The following is a 21,253-nucleotide window of genomic DNA, read 5'->3' as shown; positions in this document are numbered from 1 at the left end:
TAAGATACAGACTCCACAGTCTGTGCTTTTTGGAGAGTTAGGACCATATGCCAATAGTAAAAGATGATAAATTTTACACATTCTTATTTAAACTTTATTTCAACGTAACACATATTATAAAACTTCTACTTCCAATAAACATACCAAAAAATGAAAAAAACACATTGCAGTTACCCAGAAGTTTCTAGATGTAGAAAGTTGTTTCTTTCAGCAAGAAAATGCAAAACCCCGTAAAAGGATGTGGAATGGAATATCATTTTTAATACTGCAAGAAAAATGTCTTTGCACTGAGATCACCTAAATAAATGTCCTGAAGGGATACCTTCTATGTAGAAGGCTGCAACTAGAAGAAAATAGTTCCATCACATTCAAACAGGCTAGGCTATGTACACTTAAAATGCACAGTGTCATACACATGGCACTCCTACATGGCTCATACACAAAATGTATAATTATTTCATATTCCACCTTCACATTAGATTTCAAGAATGTTGCCTTGTGCATATAAAATATTGGGATTTTTTTTCCCACATAAAAACCTATATAAAACAAGTTCTCAAATACCTCCCAGGGCAGAGGGGCTCTACAAACAACTCTATTTGTACAACAACCACTACCTTTTAAATCAGTCATGAAATACGTTGGCGTATTTCCCCGACTTATTTGTAGGTGAGAGTCCAAAAGGAAAACCCAATTTTTGTTTTAGTCAGAACTCTATCACTGCAATGGAGTGAGATTCCTAGATATTGAATACAGTATAAACTGCATGAATGAATAGCAATAAATTGCTTTAAAGTCAAACCTATACAAAATATATTAGAAGTGGCAAGAATTTTCAACCACAGGTTCATGTAAAAATTTTAAATAGTGATGTAACTCCAAAAATATATATTCAAACTACATCTATCTGCAACAGTATAAAAGGCAATTGAGAACCTACAGTTGAGGTAGCAAAGCCAGATTCACAAACTTTGGATTTAAAAAAGGTCCAAAATTTTCTAGTATTTCATTACAACATTTAGATGACCTCAAATTGCTTCAAAAGGTTTAATTTCATATCAATACATTACTTTACAAGCAAGGTCTACATAAAAAAGGTACAATTAAAAAACTGAAAATGTTTGTTAAAAAGCTTTCCCTGGTCCTACATAATTTGTATCACATTCAAACACTGTACAGCAAAATCTTGAAGTCACAGTATAATACACAAAGTTAGCCGCTTATTTACATTAAAAGGTAGTTTGGAAGAAACCAACAAATGATCTCTGTCCTCTACAGTGCTACTACTTAATTACTCCCTCAAACTCCCCCTCTTCCTATACATGACTGGACACCAAATTAGTTCCTTTTCAAATACTGAATGAGAAGTGAAATGAATATCAGTTTTCACTTCCCTTGATGCAATGAAACATTCAGCTACAGTGCTCCATTTTTACATGTTTAATACCAAGAAAAAAAGATGAGAACCCAGCAGATTAGCAGGAATCATAGTACTGGTTGAAAAGTTAGAAACCCGAGTGTCCCTATAATGGAACATTTTAACCCCCAGAAAAAATAGTTTTAATAAAAGTTCACTGTTGCAAGCTATTAAAATGCAATATAGAACAAGCCTAACTTTATCAGGCAGCCCTATTAATGTAGGTGTTTAGCACTAGTGCTCTTGTACATTTCTGCTTTTTATTTATGTGTCCTTATAGACCCAGTGTGATGTTAAGAGGTATGTTTTTGTAAGAAAGCTAAAATTGCAGGAGTACTTTTTTAATTTTGTAGCAAGGTGGAACTAGTAAATGTATGGGAATATGCGGTACGGAACACACTGGCAGTACTTTTCCCATGCCAATCCATATTTCTTCTTACAGTGGTTTTCATCACGAGCTTCTCGGTGGACAAGCAAGATGGTGAAGTAAATCACATAGAAGTAAGGTAAGATGTGATTAAAACCTGTAAACATATACATTATCCAGTTTTAATAGTGTGCTTCAAGCAAGCAAAACCACAGAAGATTACTCGTAATATAAGAGATTATAAGCCCTTGAAAAACAGCTCAATTAATGGTATTTGCATGCTTACGGTGTGCAGAGCACTGTTAATAAGCACATGGGAGAATGCAACACAACAGAGCCATGTGACTATTTGCCAGCTCTAGTCAAATGTATTCTCATAAGGAAGCAATCAAGGCTCAGATCTGGGTTCTAATCCTGGTTCTGCCATGTCTGCTATGCAACCTTGGTAAGTCCCAACTTCTCTATGCCTCAGTTACCTCATCTGTAAAATGGGGACTCAGTGCCTGTTTTTGCCTGTAAGCCCCAGATGAGTCAGGGACTGTGTCCAACCTGATTATCTTGTATCTACCCCCAGCCCTTAGTTCACTGCATGGCACATAGTAAGCTCTTAAGTACAATTTGAAAAACACACACACACACACACACACACACACCCCACACACACCCCACACCCCCCCAGTGCAGATAATGAAAGGCACGGAACTCTTAACTGATAATTTTCATATAATAATATGAAAATTACTGTATCAATTATATTAATATATTATTATATATCAATTGTATATCAATTATATATCATATATATCAATATATTAAAATATATCAATTATATATCAATTAAATCATTATATCAATAATATAATAATTTTTAGACTGTGAGCCCACTGTTGGGTAGGGACTGTCTCTATATGTTGCCAATTTGTACTTCCCAAGCGCTTAGTACAGTGCTCTGCACACAGTAAGCGCTCAATAAATACGATTGATGATGATGATAATTTTCATATCTTACCACAGGGTAGGGACCAGGCCAGGGCCATAATTAAATCACCAAGGTAGTTCGGATGACGAACAAAGCCCCACCAGCCAGAGACGAGGAGATTCTTTCCAGTGGAAGTAGGAATAGTTTTCAGATCTGTATAAAAAGTAGGACTCGTTAAAATAGTCCAAAAATGAATTGCTCTGTATTCTTAGCTAATTGATCACTAAAAATACAAAATAATACTTACGTGCTATTTTAGGGTCAGCCGGGTTTCTTCGAAATGCATTTTTCTGAGAGTTGGCACACCGAAAAATTACATACCCGCAAACTAAAACACAAAAAAAAGGCTGTCATTGAAAACCACAGGCCAAACCCTAAATTCCCTACATAAAAATTACTGTAACTTGACCTATGACTAGCAATTAACTTTTAGTAGACAGGAAATTATAAGAATATATAAAATCCAGAAGACCATATAAGATTCCTGCCTTCACAAGCATAAGAGCACAAATACATAAATATTTACATATTTGTGTATGTGTTTTACATACACATATAAAACCACTCATGTTCATTGCTTAAGAAGTGGTTGGGCTTACTCAGGCAAACGGATCTTAAGAGGGGAAAAAAAATCAAACTGAAGAATTTACAATTAAATAACATTCACTCGTCTTATAATTTATGACAGGTACACAGTTTATTTTCAATATCCTTGATTGGGAGAACTCTAGGATAACTATTTCTTATTTATCATTACTTATTAATGACAGGGATGGAAAATCCCTATATAATCCAAGTCCCCTTTCAGTCAATAATAGTAATAATGATGATGATGATGGCATTTGTTAAGCACTTACTATGTGCCAAGCACTGTTCTAAGTGCTGGGGGGGATACAAGGTGATCAGGTTGTCCCACAGGGGGCTCACAGTCTTAATCCCCATTTTACAGATGAGGTAACTGAGGCTCAGAAGTGAAGTGACTTGCTCAAAGTCACACGGCTGACAAGTGGCAGAGCAAGGATTAGAACCCACGACCTCTGACTCCCAAACCCGTGTGCTCTTTCCACTGAGCCATGCTGCTTCTCCGAAGTAGTTTCAACATGAGCCCCCACCCTAGAGCTTCTAAAACCCCCTACAAGGCCCTCTTTTTCACTTTTTAAAAATGATATTTGTTAAGCACTTACTAAGTGTCAAACAGTGTAATACACACTGGGGTACATACAGGTCAGTTAGGTTGGACACAAACCCTGTCCAGCCAACATGAAAATGAGCAAAAGGCAAACAAGTAAGAAGTTGGCTAGGCCAAAGAACAACAACAACAAAAAACAACCACCAAAAAACCAACCTAAAGTTTAGCTTAGCCTTACAATGAGATTATTATTACTCTGTTTGCAGAGTTGTGGCATTACCCAAAAGCAAGACAGGGACCTTGTCTTATTTATTCCCATTTGAACACTCTTTCCCAGTGCTCCATATAGTGCTCTAACCAAGTAAATGCTTAGTAAATGCTATTGGGAGAGTACCGTATAACAGAGTTGACACGTTCCCTGCTCACAACGATTTTACAGTCTAGCGGGGGTGATTATAAATTAAGAAATTACAGATACGTACATGAGTGTGTTGAGGGTAGGGCGAATACCCAGTGCCCAAAAGGCACTGATCCAAATGCTTAGACAATGCAGAAGGGAGGAGGAGTCAGGGAAAAGAGAGCTTAATCGGGGAAGGCAAAAATGATCTACAACCCAGAACAACTGTATTTACAATGACAGGTGCTACATTAATACTAGACAATACACAACTGCTGTAAGCCCAACATTAGCGGTTAATAAGGAAAAAGTGAACTCGTGACTTACTTTTCAAAGCAATGACTGCAGAGGCAATGGGCCACGAAATCTCATTAGGATGATTGACTAAATAAAAGGCCTGTAAACTGTAGACAAAGGGGACCCAGGCCAAATCTCCAAATGCCAACATGAGGCCAAAGCCATCATGGACAATGTCCATGGTTGTCAATATAGACTCCTTCAAAGACAGAATGGGGAAAATGGAATTGAAACACAAGAATTAGTCATTCTTAACAGTGAAATAGGTGGTGTGACAAGACACCACACTAGACTGTGAGCCCACTGTTGGGTAGGGACCGTCTCTATATGTTGCCAACTTGTATTTCCCAAGCGCTTAGTACAGTGCTCTGCACACAGTAAGCGCTCAAAAAATACGATTGAATGAATGAATGAATGACAAGGCTGAACTGCTGGAGCCAACTGCAGAAAGAAGCAAAGGCGGATGTCAACAGTGGAGCCACTTTGTTCAAGAGACATTAGTACAGTGAAAGTGAGTGTTAAATGCTGTTAAATATCACTCAGTAGTATTACCTGAGTCTGCAGTGTGTACACTGTACTAAGCACTTAGAAGAGAACAAGAGTAAAACCTGAACCTTGTCTTCAAGGAGTTTACAATCTAATGGGAAAGACAGATATTAAAATAAATTACTGATACAGGGGAGGCAACAGAGTATAAGTGTGCGGGGGGGATGGATTCGAGTGCAGACGTGGCACAGATGGAAGGGAGAGAGGGAGATGAGAGATTAGACCAGGGAAGTCTTCCTGAATATGTGATTTTAGTATGGCTTTGAAGATGGGAAGAGTTGTGGTTTATAGGATGGACATTATAAAGTTTCTCCCAGCATTTCCAGTGGTTTAAGTGCTTACTTTGTGCTGAAGCACTGTACAAAGTACTAATATGAGCTAATAGACACAATCCCCCCAGGATACTGGGCTGAACCAATAACAATTTTTCTAGTATCAGAAAGGCAGCAGGTGGATGAAAAACTGTAGTGAGGCTGCAAGAGAAAAGTCATAGAATCAATCAATCAATCAATCGTATTTATTGAGCGCTTACTATGTGCAGAGCACTGTACTAAGCTAGAAGAGAGAAGACTAACTTAGAGGCAGCCTACTTTCCAATTAGATTGCTTCATAGGTCTCAGCTAGTTAGGAATAAGACACCAGAGAAGGGTTAGATAGGAATAATATTTTTAACCAGAGTTTTAAAATGTGTTTTTCAGATTAAGACTACTTACCTCATTCCAAAGAGCATCCACCACATATAGTAGTTGGAAACAGTTAACCAATATCATTGCTAAAGATGGAGATTCACGATTCTGTATTTTCATCTCTGCCAAAAGCATCACTAAATTAATTACAACCTAAAGTGGGTGAAAGGAGGGACATTTAATGTATATTAGTTTTACTGTTACAAAAGCATAATATTCTATGAAAATCACTTTCTAGAGGAAAAAGGAAACGAAATGATTTAACTAATAAGGCAAACACCAATCATTTATTAAGGTTGAGTGAGGCACTGTAATTGAAAGCCTTAGAAATAAAATGTTCATTGCTCATTTGAAATTAATTCTAGGTTTTTTAACTTCAACAGAATCTCTCAATCAGAATGCAGAGAAACACTCACTCACCCAACCAATCAATCCAGGACGCAGCTCACAGAAATACTTAAGATCAAAAGTTCCTATGCGAGGATTCAATTCACGGCCAATGAAGAAATCATAAATAACATTTCCTGAAAAGAAAAATACTTTTCCAATAATATTTTCTGATTCATTCATTAGGAGGATTTAATTTTCAGTGTTTTGTAACTGCTGCTTTTTTTTTTAAGTTTTTCTGATCATTTGACATGGGACTATAAAATGAAATTTTGAATGGGACACAAAAAAAAGTTTTATTAAAAACAGCTCAAGTAAATAAACCTGAATTGCTAAAATTCACCTGTCAACACCAAAACCTTGAAACCACATGAAATCCACCCAAAAGACTCACAGAGATTCAGAGTTTGGGAGCTATTTAGGATCAGGGCATGTTTCAGATCTTCAGCCATCAAATTTGATTAGTAACCTTTATCTACATTACCCCATCTCTTAAAACAGTGCTTCTGGGAGACAAATTTGTAACTACCAATCCCTCTTTTCTTTCCTTGTTGCCATTCAATTTATAACAGTTGATTATATTACTCAAATTATAGGGAATAGTTAGGATTTAATTTTTGGTGTACTTAGATAAAAATGTTGAGTGCCTGAGAGATTTTTGTACACTGATTCTTTGTGTCATTCAAACCAAAACAGAGCAGTAACTGTATAGGGGGTTACTAACTGCCAGGCTCTTCCTCTTCAATAAAAAATGAGATTTATTTTCCCAGTGACTGCAAATGCTATGTAATAAATCCATTTTTGATCTTGTGCAACATTTTGGTTCTACATAATGTATTACCAAATAGACTTGAGGGCAGCCATTCTGAACATGCTTACCTGATTTCCCAAGCGAGAGCTCATCCTTGCTAACTTTCAAGGACCGGACATAAAGATAGATGCTCAAGACCACTGAAAACACTGTTGCTGCAACAGCAAACTGAAGAAAGTGATCATACAAGTAACTGATCTCCATTTCCCAGTAAAGAGACCCTCCTAGGACTGCAGTCGTCAGGAGAAAAGCATAGAACCCTATTTGAAAAAATTAGAAAACAGCAAATGAAGAAAATGTTTTCTCTCTTATTACAACTTTAAAAATACCAAAGTACTTTGTGTTTAATATTTAGGCTCTGAAAAGATCATAATCTCTCTAAGCCTTTCTTAGCTCTCACCCATGGTGATTTTTTTGTTGTTTTTTTTTAAAAAAAAAAAACAGACAGGTACCTTTCTTACAAGTTTGTTAAAGATTACAAATATTATGCTATTAGATCTAAATATCCATTCTTAGAAAGATACTATGGAAAGTGTGAGGCAGGAGGAAGAGGGAGGAGAAGAGGAAAATGGGCCTGGAGCTCAGTCACTCCTGTCATGTTATCCAGGAGTGCCAGGAGTTACTGCTGCTCGGGTGACATCCCTAGGCAATGGCTTTTAAAAACTTGGAACATATAATTAACAGACCTTCCTTTATTTTCTGGTAATGTTTCTATTTATCCAAATAAAAGGGAGGAGAAATGAGAGAAAAAAAATACTACAAAAAAAGGTCCTTGTGAGCAAACTCTTAAACTGATGTGCGTGCTCTCTTAAGATCATGATGGAATTTACAACTACAGGAATTCCCTAACTAACACTGGGGTAAGGGGAAATCCTACCATGCACCCAAACTTGCCAACAGAACCTCCCCCTCATCTATTTATGCAGCTAAATCTTAGGCACGATGGTCAGATGAATGGGAAATAATTTTCCTATTTTCACTAATCTATTCAGATCATATAGGCCCTCTGGTTTGCATAGGGTAGCACCCAAAAGCCTTTCATTGTCCTCAGTGCCCCTTGGCTGGGCTGTGGAGGAGAGAGGAGCTGGAGCAGACAGGCAGCCTCCTGGCCCCCGCTTCCCAATCCCTACTTCTGCCCAACCTCAGAGAGACACTACTCCAAGAATACCCAGAAGGGAGAATCTGAAAAATGGTGTTTCTTGTGCAGCGCAGTGATTCCTGGTTTGCTACTAGTTGGATGGACTAGATCCCCTCCCTGAAAGAGCAAGGTTCCAACTATGGTCCGGCTCCCCCAAAGAATGGCTCGAGTCCCACACTGCTCTATCTATTCTCCTGCTAGGTCTTGGGATGGCGGAACACCACCCAACCCACCACTCTCCTCAACTGTTTAGGTCAATTATTTTTGGATCATGGGAAAACATGAATGCACTGTCTATCGTTTCCTATGGCAAGTTGCACTCTTTCAATTAACTCAACTTGTTTCATGAAAATAGTGTACAGTCCAGGAAATTCATATACTTATGCAAAAAAACCCATACTAAAAAAAGAAAACCTAAATACAACTGGTAGTACAATTTCCTAAGTTACAATAACTACACCAAATCAACACTTACCTACGGCTCATATAGAAAAAGCTTACCGTTTATTCGGTACTTCAGTCTTCTTCCACTTAAAAGAGGCGTTCCTTCCACCACCTTCAGATAAAGAGAATTGTAGTTTGAAACAAATATAAACAGCAATCTCTTAACCAAAGTTAGATGTTACTTTCAGGTAACTGAATGAGCAATGGATATTTCTCCCTTTCACTGCAAGTCTCCTCCCATGCTTATCAGATAGATAACTAGATCCCCTAGATGACTGATAGCTTAAAGAACTTAAAATCAATTATTTCTGCATCATTTTCAGATTGTCACTGCTAAACTGTTCCTTAGAAATGTAAAAAGTAAAGGGATAAATTGCCTGAAGATTTTCATGGAGGAAAATTGAAATACTAAATGTTCCTTCATGAAATTCGGCATACATGGATCTTGTGATCAAAGCAACCACTTGAATAAGGTATGATTATTTAGACATTTCCATCACCTGAAGCAGCAAAAAAAATATTTCTCAAAACTTTTATTTTTTGAGTACCTCGCTTTTGATATCTGAAACATAAAATAACTGGGACCCATGATACAGCCATGAGATTTTGTGAGGCTTTAAAACCTTTTCTTTCCCAGTGTCCCTTCCTTCCTAGTGGGAATGTATGCCACATTACAGTAGGTCATGCCAGCCCTGGCCAGCCCACTGATCTATTTCCAACTATGGCAGCAAAAAAAAATTGTTGCAGGAGGTTTTCCACCCCCCTCACCGTTTTTGTACTTTTCTTGTCCCTCTAAAATCTCAGCTGCCCTGCTCTTAAAGGACCTTAAGTGTCATTCCCTGGCGTTGTCACTCTCTGTCCTCTTATGTTAATTTGTGTATATGCTCCTCTTTGTACATTCATGCGTTTTCATGTATGGTTTTTTCAATTTGTGGCTCTGGGTCCTGCTCTGGGACTGCTAACAAAAACCGTATACGATTCAGCAACAACTTCTAGATACAGCTTTAGTCTAATCAAAATTGTATTTATTGAGCACTTAGTGTGCAGAGCATTGTTCTAAGTGCTTGGGAGAGTATAACACAACAGAATTGGTAGTTATGTTCCCTGCTCACACATGAACAGAGAGTGAATTTTAAAAATCCAGTATTCTCTAAGCACCACACCTTGCTAATACAAATTTACCTTTCCAATTGGTAGCAAGTAGAACAGCGCTTGAAGAAAAAACCAGAGAAGATAGATCCCAGATACTCTAGTCTCCCACAGACTAGTCAAGGCTGGCAAAGTTGGAGGAAAATTCACAAGACTGGGATCTTTCTGTTTACAAATCAACAGCAACAGAAAAAGAACCACAGGCAGTCCAATCATGATGAAAAAAGCTCCTGTAAATAAACAATAAATTCCAAGGATCAGATTTGTAGAAAATGGATTTGGACATTAAAAAACATGTACTAGGAATCTTCAGCTTCTCGTTAGAATATTGGTTTTGATAAAAGTCATAAAAATACTTATTCCCACTTGAGACTTGTCTAGTATAATTTATCTTTGAATGTTAAAAAACAAAACAAAAACATTTTACACCTAACATAAAATGATTCAGGTCAAAATTTTTTACTTCCCCTGACACTAACCAAAAAGGTTGTTGTTCAAATTACCATAAAATTGAATGAGCTCATTTCATATGATGATGCACTAATTTTAGAGTGCAATGTTCTATAAGTTTTTTAGTTGACAAATTGTAGATTTTATGATTACCTGCCTTTTTAAAAAATAAAAATATATAATATTCAATGAGGAACTGAATTATTTTCCAAATCCTTCATCAGATTCAGAAGGGAGTCTCATATGAGTTATACATGCCTACCGCATACCACTACTGCCTTCCAAATATTTTGTTACTTTTTAGTAACACTGCTTCAAAACAATGAATAGCTTTTGTGGAATCTTGGTCAAAAAACAGATCATCCAAAGTTCAGTCATTCCACTATTTACAGGGTTCAAAAACTCCACCTTCATGTTCTCAAATGGAAAAGAAGGCTCGTGTTAGTATTATTGATGCAAACTAAAAAAAGGTGGCAAATGCTTGTCTTCTCAATGTAGATGTGCTCTTCAAAACCCTCCACTAGCTTCCCCAGACCTTCCGCATCAGGCAAAAACTCCGCACAATGGACTTCAAAGGAAGAAAGGGAAAGAAATTGAGAATCTGTTTCTCCAACACAGGAAACGAAAGCCCACTTAAATATTTCTGCCAGCATTTGTGGAACGAAATGAGTTATGCATGTAATTCATATTTTTGTATATGGAATGAGAACTGGCCTTAATGATTCTCTTATTATTTTTTCCATCTATGCACCGAATGCTTGAGCTCAAGGAAATTTCAGTGAGAAGGTACGATTAAATATTCTAGTGTACAAGTGAAGAAAGAATCCACAGCAATATTGGGATACGATAACAGGTGAGATCTCCTTTGACATGCTGCCACTAAAGGATTTCAAGGGCCCTTCAAATTTTATGAGTCAGTAACAAAGATAATATGCTGCAATAATAAATACCAATGCTTCCTCCAAACTCGATTTCCTTCTTCTGGGTTGGTGCTGTTTCAAGAGTTCTTATTGATTTTGTTTCTTTTCCAATAATTCTTTCTTCATTCAAATCAGTTTCTTGCCATTTGACTTCTTCTTTTCTCGGACGAAGGCTATATTGAGTAGGTATATAACTGCTTTCTTCTGACAAATAATTTTTCTCCTAATAAAGCCAAAAAAAACTGTGTCACAAAATTTTCCTCAAACTTAATTTGAAGTCTTCTCACCTACAGAAAGTCACTTTGTGGCCATTACCTAATAAATTGTTATAATTTGAATTTTGGGGGAATAGGGGGAATCTGGAGAGGAGACTGTTTTAGCAATTTCCTATCGAAACATGAATTAAATGATTTCTTACCTGAATGCCTTTGTGAGATATAGCATTCCTTTCCAAACTTTCTGGCTCTCCATTATATCTGCTGATATTATTGCCACTTAACTTCTAAATTGGAGAATTTTAAAATATTTTAATTGCTTGTTAAAATATAAAAAATATCAATTATCAGTTATCAGGTAATCGCTATAGAAACTACAAAATTCACCAAAAAGGATAAATTTTTGGAAATCTGTTTTAAGGCAGCGGATCAACTTTAATTCTGAAGCATTTTGGCCTATACATATCAAAGAAGTTTTCATTGATGGTATCATCATAACTACCTCTCGGTATACCATAATAATGATAATGGTAATTGTGGTATTTTTTTATGCAATTACTATGTGTCAAGCACTATACTAAGCACTGGAGGAGAAATAAGATAGTCAAGTCAAACACAGTTCCTACTCCACATGGTAATTATGTTATTTGTTAAGCACTATGTGTCAAGCACTGTTCTAAGCACTGAAATAGATACAGTTAATCAGGTCAGATATAGTCCCTACCCAACATGGGGCTCAGACTAAGCAAGAGGGAGAACAGGCATTGAATGCCCATTTTCCAAATGAGGAAATAGGCTCAGAGAAGTGAAGTGATTTGCCCAAGGTCACCCAGCAGGTAACTGGCAGACCCGAGATACCTCAGAAGAACAGGTATTGAAACTTATTTTACAGGTGAGGAAAACGAGGCATAGAGAAGTTAAGTGACTTGTGCAAGGTCACACAGAAGGCAAGTGACAGAGCTGGGTCTAGAATCTAAATCCTCTGGCTCCCAGGCCCTTGCTCTGACTTCAAAGCCATGCTCCTTCACCTGACCACTCACTCAAACACCATTTTGTACTCTCCCAACACTCAGTACAGCAATTTGTACTCAGTAAGCACTGAATGCTATTGAGGAACATGATTATTTAGGATTCTTGTTTTAAAAACAATGATCGGTAAAATAAAACCTTGGCAGAAGTTTTGATTCGAGGAGCAGAGAAATTTCCAGTGTCCATGTTAACCATTATGAAAATTGTCAAATATTACTTGGAAGTTCAGTACACTGCATTAATGTCACCCAAACTGATGCAAAGAAGAATTTACCAAAGTTCTAGGTGGAATTGGCTAATCTTTGGCAGAAAAATTAGCAGCACAATGGATGCTAGTAGGAGTCCTACGAAAGGTTACTTACATCTGTTTAGTCCCATGGGTGAACCTAAGGCCTAGTAAAACCAGAATACAGTACAATATTTTTTCTAAAAACCTGTTCCACTTTCCATATTCATTAGAAATGAACACACACATTTTCACACTCTGTAAATACAGCTAGGTGTATGTGTGGTCTGGAAAGAGTGGAAGATTATTTATGCCAGTTTCAATCTCTGATACAGCCTCTTGAAAGTCAAACTACACAATTAATAATACGATATTAATAGAAGAGGATCAGACCTAAGAAGGGTTCAATAATAAATAAAGTCCCAGTACCAATGGAGTCAAGTTGATTTCCAAAATTTCTCTCTTTTTGCTTTTAATCTCTGTATTTTGAGAAGCAGAACGACGTGTACTTTTTGGTGGACGACCAGGGGAACGAGACCGAGATCGAGACCGAGATCGGCTACCACGGCGCCTGGAGGGAGAACTTGAGGAAGACGCACTTTTCCTTTGTCTGAATGATGTCAAAGTCTAAAATTGGAAAGAGGGGCGAGAGAGAATTAGAAAGTGATAATTGCAAAAACTCATCTATGATTACATAAATGTAAATTGGAAAATTATGTGAAGTGCACTTCTTTTACAGGCATACCAGTATCGTTCTTTGTGGGTTTACAAGGAGCATTTATTGTAAATCTGTAAAAATCATTCTAACTAAATAATCTTAAATGTTTTGGAAACTCACTAAATTTAAATGTGTTAACTACTTATGAAAGGAACCTGATTCTCTGAAAGAGACCTGTCAAATCTGATATGCTTGCTTGATTCTCAATTCTGTTTGGAGGGAGAACCTCCTTAAATTTGTGATTCTGCTCACATACCCTTTGGTCAGCAATGAAAAAGATCACATGACCCAGAAGCCAAATTTAATAGGAATTAGACCAAATCATTTCACATAACCTAACAAGTATCTTTTCATTGATTAGAGTCAAACCCACCAGAAAAACCTTGAAAACCATTTTATAGAACTCCCCTTAAAAATTAAATTACACTCATAACCTGTATTTTAAAATTGTACCTTTGAGGCACATTTGTGCTTCTGATCTTAATTACTGTCTTTACAGAACAGTAAAAGCATACCTTTACTAAACTAGATTGAAGCTTTATTTTAACCCCTAAAAGTGACTATAAAGTTTTCTTTTATGAAGGACGGAGCAGCTTCCTAGTTTCTAAAAAGTTGACAGCGAATACCGCAGATAGGCAAAGGCTGGATATACCGTTTTTGGAAAGGCTGTTAACGTACTGCTGAAAATACAGCCCTGGAGGTGCACTTTCTGACCAAACTGGAATAAGTTGAATATGCTTCTACAATTTATATTCCTTGTTTGAAAAAAGCAAAACAACCAAAAATATTAATTTATACGTAGGGTACAGATGTTTCTGTTTAAAAAGTATATTACAATGGATATTGGGTTGTGTATTTTCCACCAGCATAGAATTGGGCTTAAATGTTCAAAAGGATAGGATGCTGGCACGTGTAGGGTGACAGAGCAAGGCCAGGGACTTCGACAGTGAGGATTCTCCCGGTTAGGAGAGATGGGGGGAGGGAGGAGAAGCAGAAGAGAGTGGTATTAACAGTGAAGGGCTCCACGCTGCTGCCACAGTAATCTCATCTTCATCTTTTTGCTTTCCCAACACCCCAGGGCCTGCTCCTATGAACTCGACCTTGGAGGTGGGAGGGGAAGAGTGAAGGAAAGGAGACAGGGGCCCACACAACAAGGTGGAGGGAGGAGCCGAAGCAAGCCATGGAAGCAAACAAATCAGAGCAGATCCACAGAGAGTTTCACTGTCAGTGGCACAGTTACCAGAGATTTTTCTGATTTAGCCCCTATTAAAAAATTAAATTGGAGAATGGAAATCAGGGTAAAAATCAAGTAAAATGTGAACACTTCATTCCTTATTTATAAGGTTCATAACCCTCTACTACTGACTTTGCATTTTTCAGTCAGCGAGGTCTCAGCTTAGTCAATATGATCAAATGTGGAACACACAATAGTATTTCACATTGAGACAGTAGTGTTCAGCCCTAGAACATGGACATATTAATGCTTTGATCCCTCAAAGAAACAGAGAATTTGTATCGAAAGAAATGCCACTTGCCTTCATATCACCTTCTTTTAATTCAAGTTCAGTTCCATCTTTGTATTTGACAGTGTAAAGCTGAGAATTGCTATCATGGCTAAGTACTTCCACTTCATAATACAGGGAACTCCCAGGCCATCGACCCCTTACGACCTCTCCATCAGCAAACTTCCGGCCTGGCATTTCCAAAATGAATCTGAAAATTTTAAAAGTTAAATTTAGTGCAAGTACATGCAAATATAAACATATTCTGTTCTTTACCTTTCATCAGCTTGTAGCTAATATTCCCCATTAAATGGATAATAACTAGAAGGAGTTACGACTATCCAGACTGTACTGCATTATGGTCAGTCTTTGCTACGACCTGTGGGTTTTTAAAACATCCAATGGTCCTGTTGAAAATTGGCAAGGGAATTGTAGAGAAGGAAAGGAGAAATTACATTTCCCAAGAAGCAAAGGGGGGTGACCCAGGACCTTTGTGCACCATCATTCATTCATTTATTCATTCAACTGTATTTATTGAGCACTTACAGTGTGCACAGCACTGTACTGAGCACTTGGGAGAGTACAGCTCCACAAAAAACAGACACATTCCCTGCCCATAATGAGTCTACAGTCTAGAGGGCATGTATTGAGCACTTAGTATGTGCAGAGCACTGTACTTAGTGCTTGGGAGAGTACAGTACAATAGGGTTGGATGACCTGTTCCTTGCCCTTATTGAGCTTTCAGGGGAGACAGACATTAAAATGAATTACAGCTAGGTACCTAAGTATTGAGGGGTTGAGGGTGGGGTGAATGATCAAGAGCTTGAATGGTGCAAATCCAAGTGTGGAAGTGAGGCAGAAGGGGAGTTCATGGAAGGATCCAAGCTCCCTAAATTCTCTTGGAAGGGGTCGAGAGAGATCGTTCTCTCCTGGTGCTAGGGGAGGGAGGAGATGCTTCATCTGGCTCTGCTCCACCTACGTAGAAGTCCATATCCCATAATTAAACTGATGAGAAAGGGAGGCCAGGGAATTGGGGACTAAAGCAATCTTCAAGCGCTTAGTACAGTGTTCTGTACATAGTAAGCGCTCAATAAATACCACTGATTGATTAAAGATCGAGTTTGGGGTTTTCTGGTGGAAATCTCAGTTTATGGTTTTAAATCCCTGTATGGTTACCTCCAGCTTTTTCTATTGCACAACTCAGTTCTGCCATAATGCATAATTTCATTATGTGTTCTGACTAGAACACAAAGGCAGAATTAAGGAACATTCTTCTAACACAGGCCTTTCTAGAGACAAGCTGACAGTGCTACAAGAAACAGTTGTGCACATAAAATGGGTACCAGAACAAAAGCTGTCTTTAACCCAGGATTCTGCAAAGTTCACAACCCCCATATTATAGAACAGGGTGCATATCTTCCATTTCTCAACAAATCCCTCTAGTCATCCCTCTTGGATATGTCATCCCTTCCCCCATCACACTCATACATGCCACATTTATTTTTTGACAATTTTTAGCAATATTATATGTTTTTAAACATGATCCTAGTGTATGTATGCAAACTGTGTTTGTTTCCCTGAGGGGAGGTCTCTATGAGGCATTCCCTGACACTTATCCCTTACAAATGCAAACAAGATTTAGCATACTTCAAAGATGAGCCTAAGTGTTTGGGGTATTTGGGTTCAAAATTTAAAACAATGATTATCCACCAGATACGAGAAATTAGCAAAGAAAGCACTCAGATCCCTGCTTTCTCATTTCAGAGGCTTAGGAGCTCACCGAGCACCACCTAAGGGTTAGGGCTTGTACCTCTGGACACTAATCGCTCCGTCCTGGGTCCAGCTGGAAACCAGAGAGGACTTTTTCAACCCAATCACCACTGCCAGGAAGAAGCTCTTCTCCCCGCTCAGCCAGAAAGAACAGTTGGAACATTGGGAAGATCACTACAGTGGCTGCCTCTAAACTCACAATAGTTTACATAGAGTGCTGAGGTGCTCAAAGACTGTCCCATATAGACAGTAATGAATGGTTATTTTTGCTACTGATTACTTTCAACACATCAAATTTGTTCTGATTCGTTCCAATTATTGACTTTTCTCTATGTACCATCTCTTCAAACTATGATTCCCCCTGTGGGGTGGGGGGGGGTGGGGTCAGTATTTTAATTAATTTTCACTTCATTTCTTAAAGGCACCTGCAACAAGGCCCATTCAACTTCCTCAGTTAGTCAAGGGGGGAAGGGAGGCCGGCTGATTAGGTAGGTTTTGTTCTTTACCTTCTCTGTCACCCAAAATCAATGAAAAAACTTGGCTACCTTCCAAACTTTTGGAGGAATAGGGTGAATGGAACCAAAGGTTATAAACAGTGTGCATCTGTCAAACAGCCTTAATTAGTAGACTAGAAAAACAGTGTGTAACACCTGAAACAATAAAAATTGCTGTATTTACAGACCACTGATTTAACTGCAGGGTTTTCATTCAACATTAATTTTATTTTTTAGGGGAGTAATGCATTCCGAAGTAATGTTCAACAGTCACCAGAGATTTACAAAGTGCAAATGAACAGTTATGATATAATATCGAGGGTAGTAATGCAAATTGCATTACAGCAGCCTGTTCCAAGGATGTCATCACTTCCCCCATTCTTTTCTTAACTTGTTCCACCTACCCCTCCCTCTGCGACTTCCACCGGCCTCCCCCAACCTAAGTTCCTTGGGGGACAGGAAGTTCCACTAGCAACAATGCAATGATCCAGGGGAAACACCACTATATAAAATGAGAAGCAGTGTAGCCTGGTGGAAAGAGCACGGGAGTTGGAGGACCTGGGTTCTAATCCCAACTCTGCCACATAGCTGCTGTGTGACCTTGAGCAAACCACTTATTGTCTCTGTGCCTCAGTTACCACATCTGTAAAATGAAGGTGAAAGCTGTGAACCTGACGTGGGACAGGGACTGTGTCCATCCTAATTATGTTGTATCTACCCTAACACTCAGCACAGTGCCTGGCACATAGTAAGCACTTAAACACCAAGGCTCTGTCACACTGTCAAATAATTTTGCAGAGAGAAAGGAAGTTGATGAGGCTGAGAGGCTGAGGTGGCCCAAGCGTCATAGGTTGGCAATCAGTTTAGATAAATCTGAGGAACAGCATGGCCCAGTGGAAAGAGCATGGGCCTGGGAAACTGAAGACAGTTCCTAGTCCCCAGTTTACAACTGGACAAAGCAGACAGGATTCCTGATTTATAGTTTTATGATACTTGTTAAGCACTTACTATGTGCCATGGCACTGTACTAAACCCCAGGTGGCTACAAGCAGCTACAAGCCCCACTATATGCTGTCCCTACATAGAATAAAAAATTATCCTCACTGGCAGCCTATACTAGATGCTTACATTTTTGAAAGCCAGCAAATTCAGCCAGGAGAAATTCAACTATCTGGGTTGATTACCAAAGTCTACCCCAAAGCTACCTGAAAGTGGGCAGGAAATTATGCAGATACAGGGCACTGTAGGAGCCAAATGAGACCCCACAAGACCTGCTGAAAGCAAATGGAACAACCAAAAGATCCTTAGGAGGAAGACAGCAAAATCCTCGGGCTGCAGGGGTGACAGGAAGTACCAGTGTACTCCAAAGATGGGCATGAGACTGTGCGGTCAGTCTTGAACAGACGGGAGCAATAAGGCACGCAGTGAAAAAAACACCCGAAGGGCAGAAAAGGGAAAAAGACAGTCACGGGGAAAATGTAAAGAGAAGGACAAAGAAAGAAGAGCACTCAGCATTGAAAAGTGAGTCTGTAAGATTAGGAGAGGACCAGAGAAAGGAAGAGACAAACAGAATTCAACAGAAGGAGACAGGGAGTAGGATACAGGCAACGATAAAAAGAAAGAAATGCTACAATATCATGAACATTTCATGAGCTTTAGCCTATTTGCAATGGAATACTTCAACCATGGCTTTAATGAATGGAAAAAGGTCTACTGTCCTAGTCCCCAAGAACAAACGGATGTAGCACCTGTAAGGGAACAATGATCAACCCGACTTGCTTCAACAAAACCAACACATGGACCTAGCACACTTTTATTTTCTATTCTCATGCTTCACTTCCTTCTCCAAACTTTTATTGTACTTTTAAATATGAAAATATCTCTATCTATTAATTTGTGAAAGATTCCAAAATTCCAGAAGATGTACCTAGTCAATTGTATTTAAGCCTCTACATCAAAGAGAAACTCCTTACCATGGGCCTCATAGCATTTAATCACCTTGACTCTGCCTACCTTTCACCATTATTGCTGCTCTCCAACTACTACTACTAATAATGATGGTATTTGTTAGGCACTTACTATGTGCCAAGAACTGTTCTAAGCTCTGGGGTAGATACAAGGTTATCAGATTGTCCCACATGGGGCTTAGAGTTCATCCCCATTTTACAGATGAGGTAACAGGCACAGAGAAGTTAAGTGCCCAAAGTCACACAGCTGACAAGTGGTTGAGTCGGGATTCAAATCCACGCCCTCTGACTCCGAAGCCTGGGCCCTTTCCACTAAGCCACGCTGCTTCTCTACAACCCAGTCTGCACACTTCGCTCCTCTAATGCCAACCTACGCACTCAATCTCATCTATCTCACCACCGACCTCTCACTGAGACCACCCCACCCCTTCATATTCGACAATCCGCTCTCCCCACTTTCAAGGCCTTATTGAAGGCACATCTCCAAGAGGCCTTCCCTGCCTAAGCCCCCATTTCCTCTTCTCCCCCTCTCTCTCGCACCACCCCTGCACTTTGCTCCCTTTATTCACCTTTTCCTTGGCCCCACAGCACTTATGTACATATCCATGGTGTACTTGTTTATATTACTATCTCTCCCCTCTAGACTATAAGCTCGTTCTGGTCAAAGACCATGTCTACCAACTCTTTTAGCCTGTACTCTCGCAAGCGCTGAGTACAGCACTCTGCATACAGTAAGTGTTTACTGACAATATGACAAACACTTACTGCTTGAAGAGTACTGTACTACGCACATGGGAGAGTACAATACAACTGTTGGTGGACATGATCCATGGCCACAAGGACTCTAGAGAGTTTAGTGGCCAGAAATGCCTGTCATTTCAGCATCCTTTTTAGTACAGCTATACAAAATAGTCCAGGGGTGGGAGATTAATGAATTTCAGACTACACATTTACAACCAGGAAAAGTCAGGGATGCTGACAGAGAAGGAAAAAAAGTCACGGATGCTGGCAGGGAAAAGTCAGAGACATTATACAATACTTTCCTAAACATGAGAATGGCTATCAAAGAAAGTCAACTCTCACACAGTCCTCAACTCCAGCGACCTCATTGTCTACTTTCTCTTCACTTGCAGGCTGATTTCTGTACCCTGACAAGCCTCCTCCTTTTCCCATTCTCCATCATCTCCTAATGTTCCCCAGGGTTACAGGGGATGCAGGTATCCTCTAGGTAGGTGGATTCCAACTTTAGCCTGCTTACCAATTGGAAATCAAGACAATCAGGGGACCTCCTTCAATACTGACAATATGACAAACACCACCTCCCTCTCCTGGATGCCTAATGAGCTGGAGGTTATTTTTAGTCCATCTCCTAAGGCTGCTAGGGAATACCTGGGTCCAATTTCCAACCCTACTGGAGAATCAAGAACTTTTTTTTTTGCTTCCTTGCAACTCTGACCTCAAAGGGAGAGTCCTACTACTTACCCTATCCTCATTTTCCATTGTCACAGCATCATCTTGGCTCCAATATGTCACACCTAGGTCATTATGATTTCTCAGTCCCCATTCAATCTATCCCATCCCGAACCATGGGCCATATGGGCCCAGTTTCTCCTGGCCCCATTTATCCAGTCAGGCATCTCCCTCATTCCTCACACTTTCCTCTTTCTGTTGCTGACATATAATCGCCGGGGAAAAGGTGTGCAAGATTATCAAATTCCTTAAAGACTGCTTAAAAACGCTTCAGAAAGAGATACGTACAAAAGTATACATAAAAACGTTTCCAAATAGTAAAACTACACCTCCTAGCAGTTTTGGATTAAGTTCAGAAGTTATACAATTTTATCCTCACTACCTATCCTTAAGCCAAAACTACTTGGAGTTTTCACAACAGACACAAGAGTGGAAATTTTAGTTTATTTTTACATCACGAATTTATGTAGTTATCTTATTTTGAGGAGCTCAAAGTGCTTATGAGTTTCCCTTTTTGATCCATTCGACATGCCTGCTTTCCAAAGTAAAACAGGCAAAGCAAGTTTCTATACCCTACTTTAGTCTTTTAGTTAAATCTACCCTTGCCCGGTACTTTTCTTTTAACTCATTTCACAAAAAAGTACATGTCTTCTGAATGTGTTTTTCACAGTGAAAACAGTTTGAAAGGGGCAGTGATTTTTGTCTTCTAATTCTGGAAACTGGCTCGCGGGCTTCAATGCCACCA

At 38.9% G+C, this 21,253-nt stretch overlaps 1 protein-coding gene across 1 annotated transcript in view; it reads right to left on the bottom strand.

Moving 5' to 3' along the window:
* Window positions 1-71: 71 nt before the first annotated feature.
* Window positions 72-21,253, bottom strand: part of LBR (lamin B receptor) — a 26,110-nt gene continuing 4,928 nt past the window's right edge. Inside the window, exons 2-14 of the mRNA XM_038761001.1 lie at window positions 14,841-15,018; window positions 13,017-13,214; window positions 11,536-11,619; window positions 11,148-11,340; window positions 9,781-9,977; window positions 8,656-8,710; window positions 7,085-7,276; window positions 6,239-6,342; window positions 5,846-5,971; window positions 4,617-4,785; window positions 3,011-3,091; window positions 2,794-2,916; window positions 72-1,941 (exon numbers count right to left, since the gene is read on the bottom strand). Coding sequence (XP_038616929.1) covers window positions 1,781-1,941; window positions 2,794-2,916; window positions 3,011-3,091; window positions 4,617-4,785; window positions 5,846-5,971; window positions 6,239-6,342; window positions 7,085-7,276; window positions 8,656-8,710; window positions 9,781-9,977; window positions 11,148-11,340; window positions 11,536-11,619; window positions 13,017-13,214; window positions 14,841-15,005 — 1,848 coding nt within the window. The 5' untranslated portion in view covers window positions 15,006-15,018 and the 3' untranslated portion in view covers window positions 72-1,780. The remainder of the gene's footprint in view (window positions 1,942-2,793; window positions 2,917-3,010; window positions 3,092-4,616; window positions 4,786-5,845; window positions 5,972-6,238; window positions 6,343-7,084; window positions 7,277-8,655; window positions 8,711-9,780; window positions 9,978-11,147; window positions 11,341-11,535; window positions 11,620-13,016; window positions 13,215-14,840; window positions 15,019-21,253) is intronic.

The sequence above is a fragment of the Tachyglossus aculeatus genome, chromosome 19 (assembly GCF_015852505.1).
Source record: "Tachyglossus aculeatus isolate mTacAcu1 chromosome 19, mTacAcu1.pri, whole genome shotgun sequence".
Lineage (NCBI taxonomy): Eukaryota > Metazoa > Chordata > Mammalia > Monotremata > Tachyglossidae > Tachyglossus > Tachyglossus aculeatus.
The sequence above is the reverse complement of the archived record's forward strand: the minus strand, read 5'-3'. Positions and strand labels throughout refer to the sequence as shown.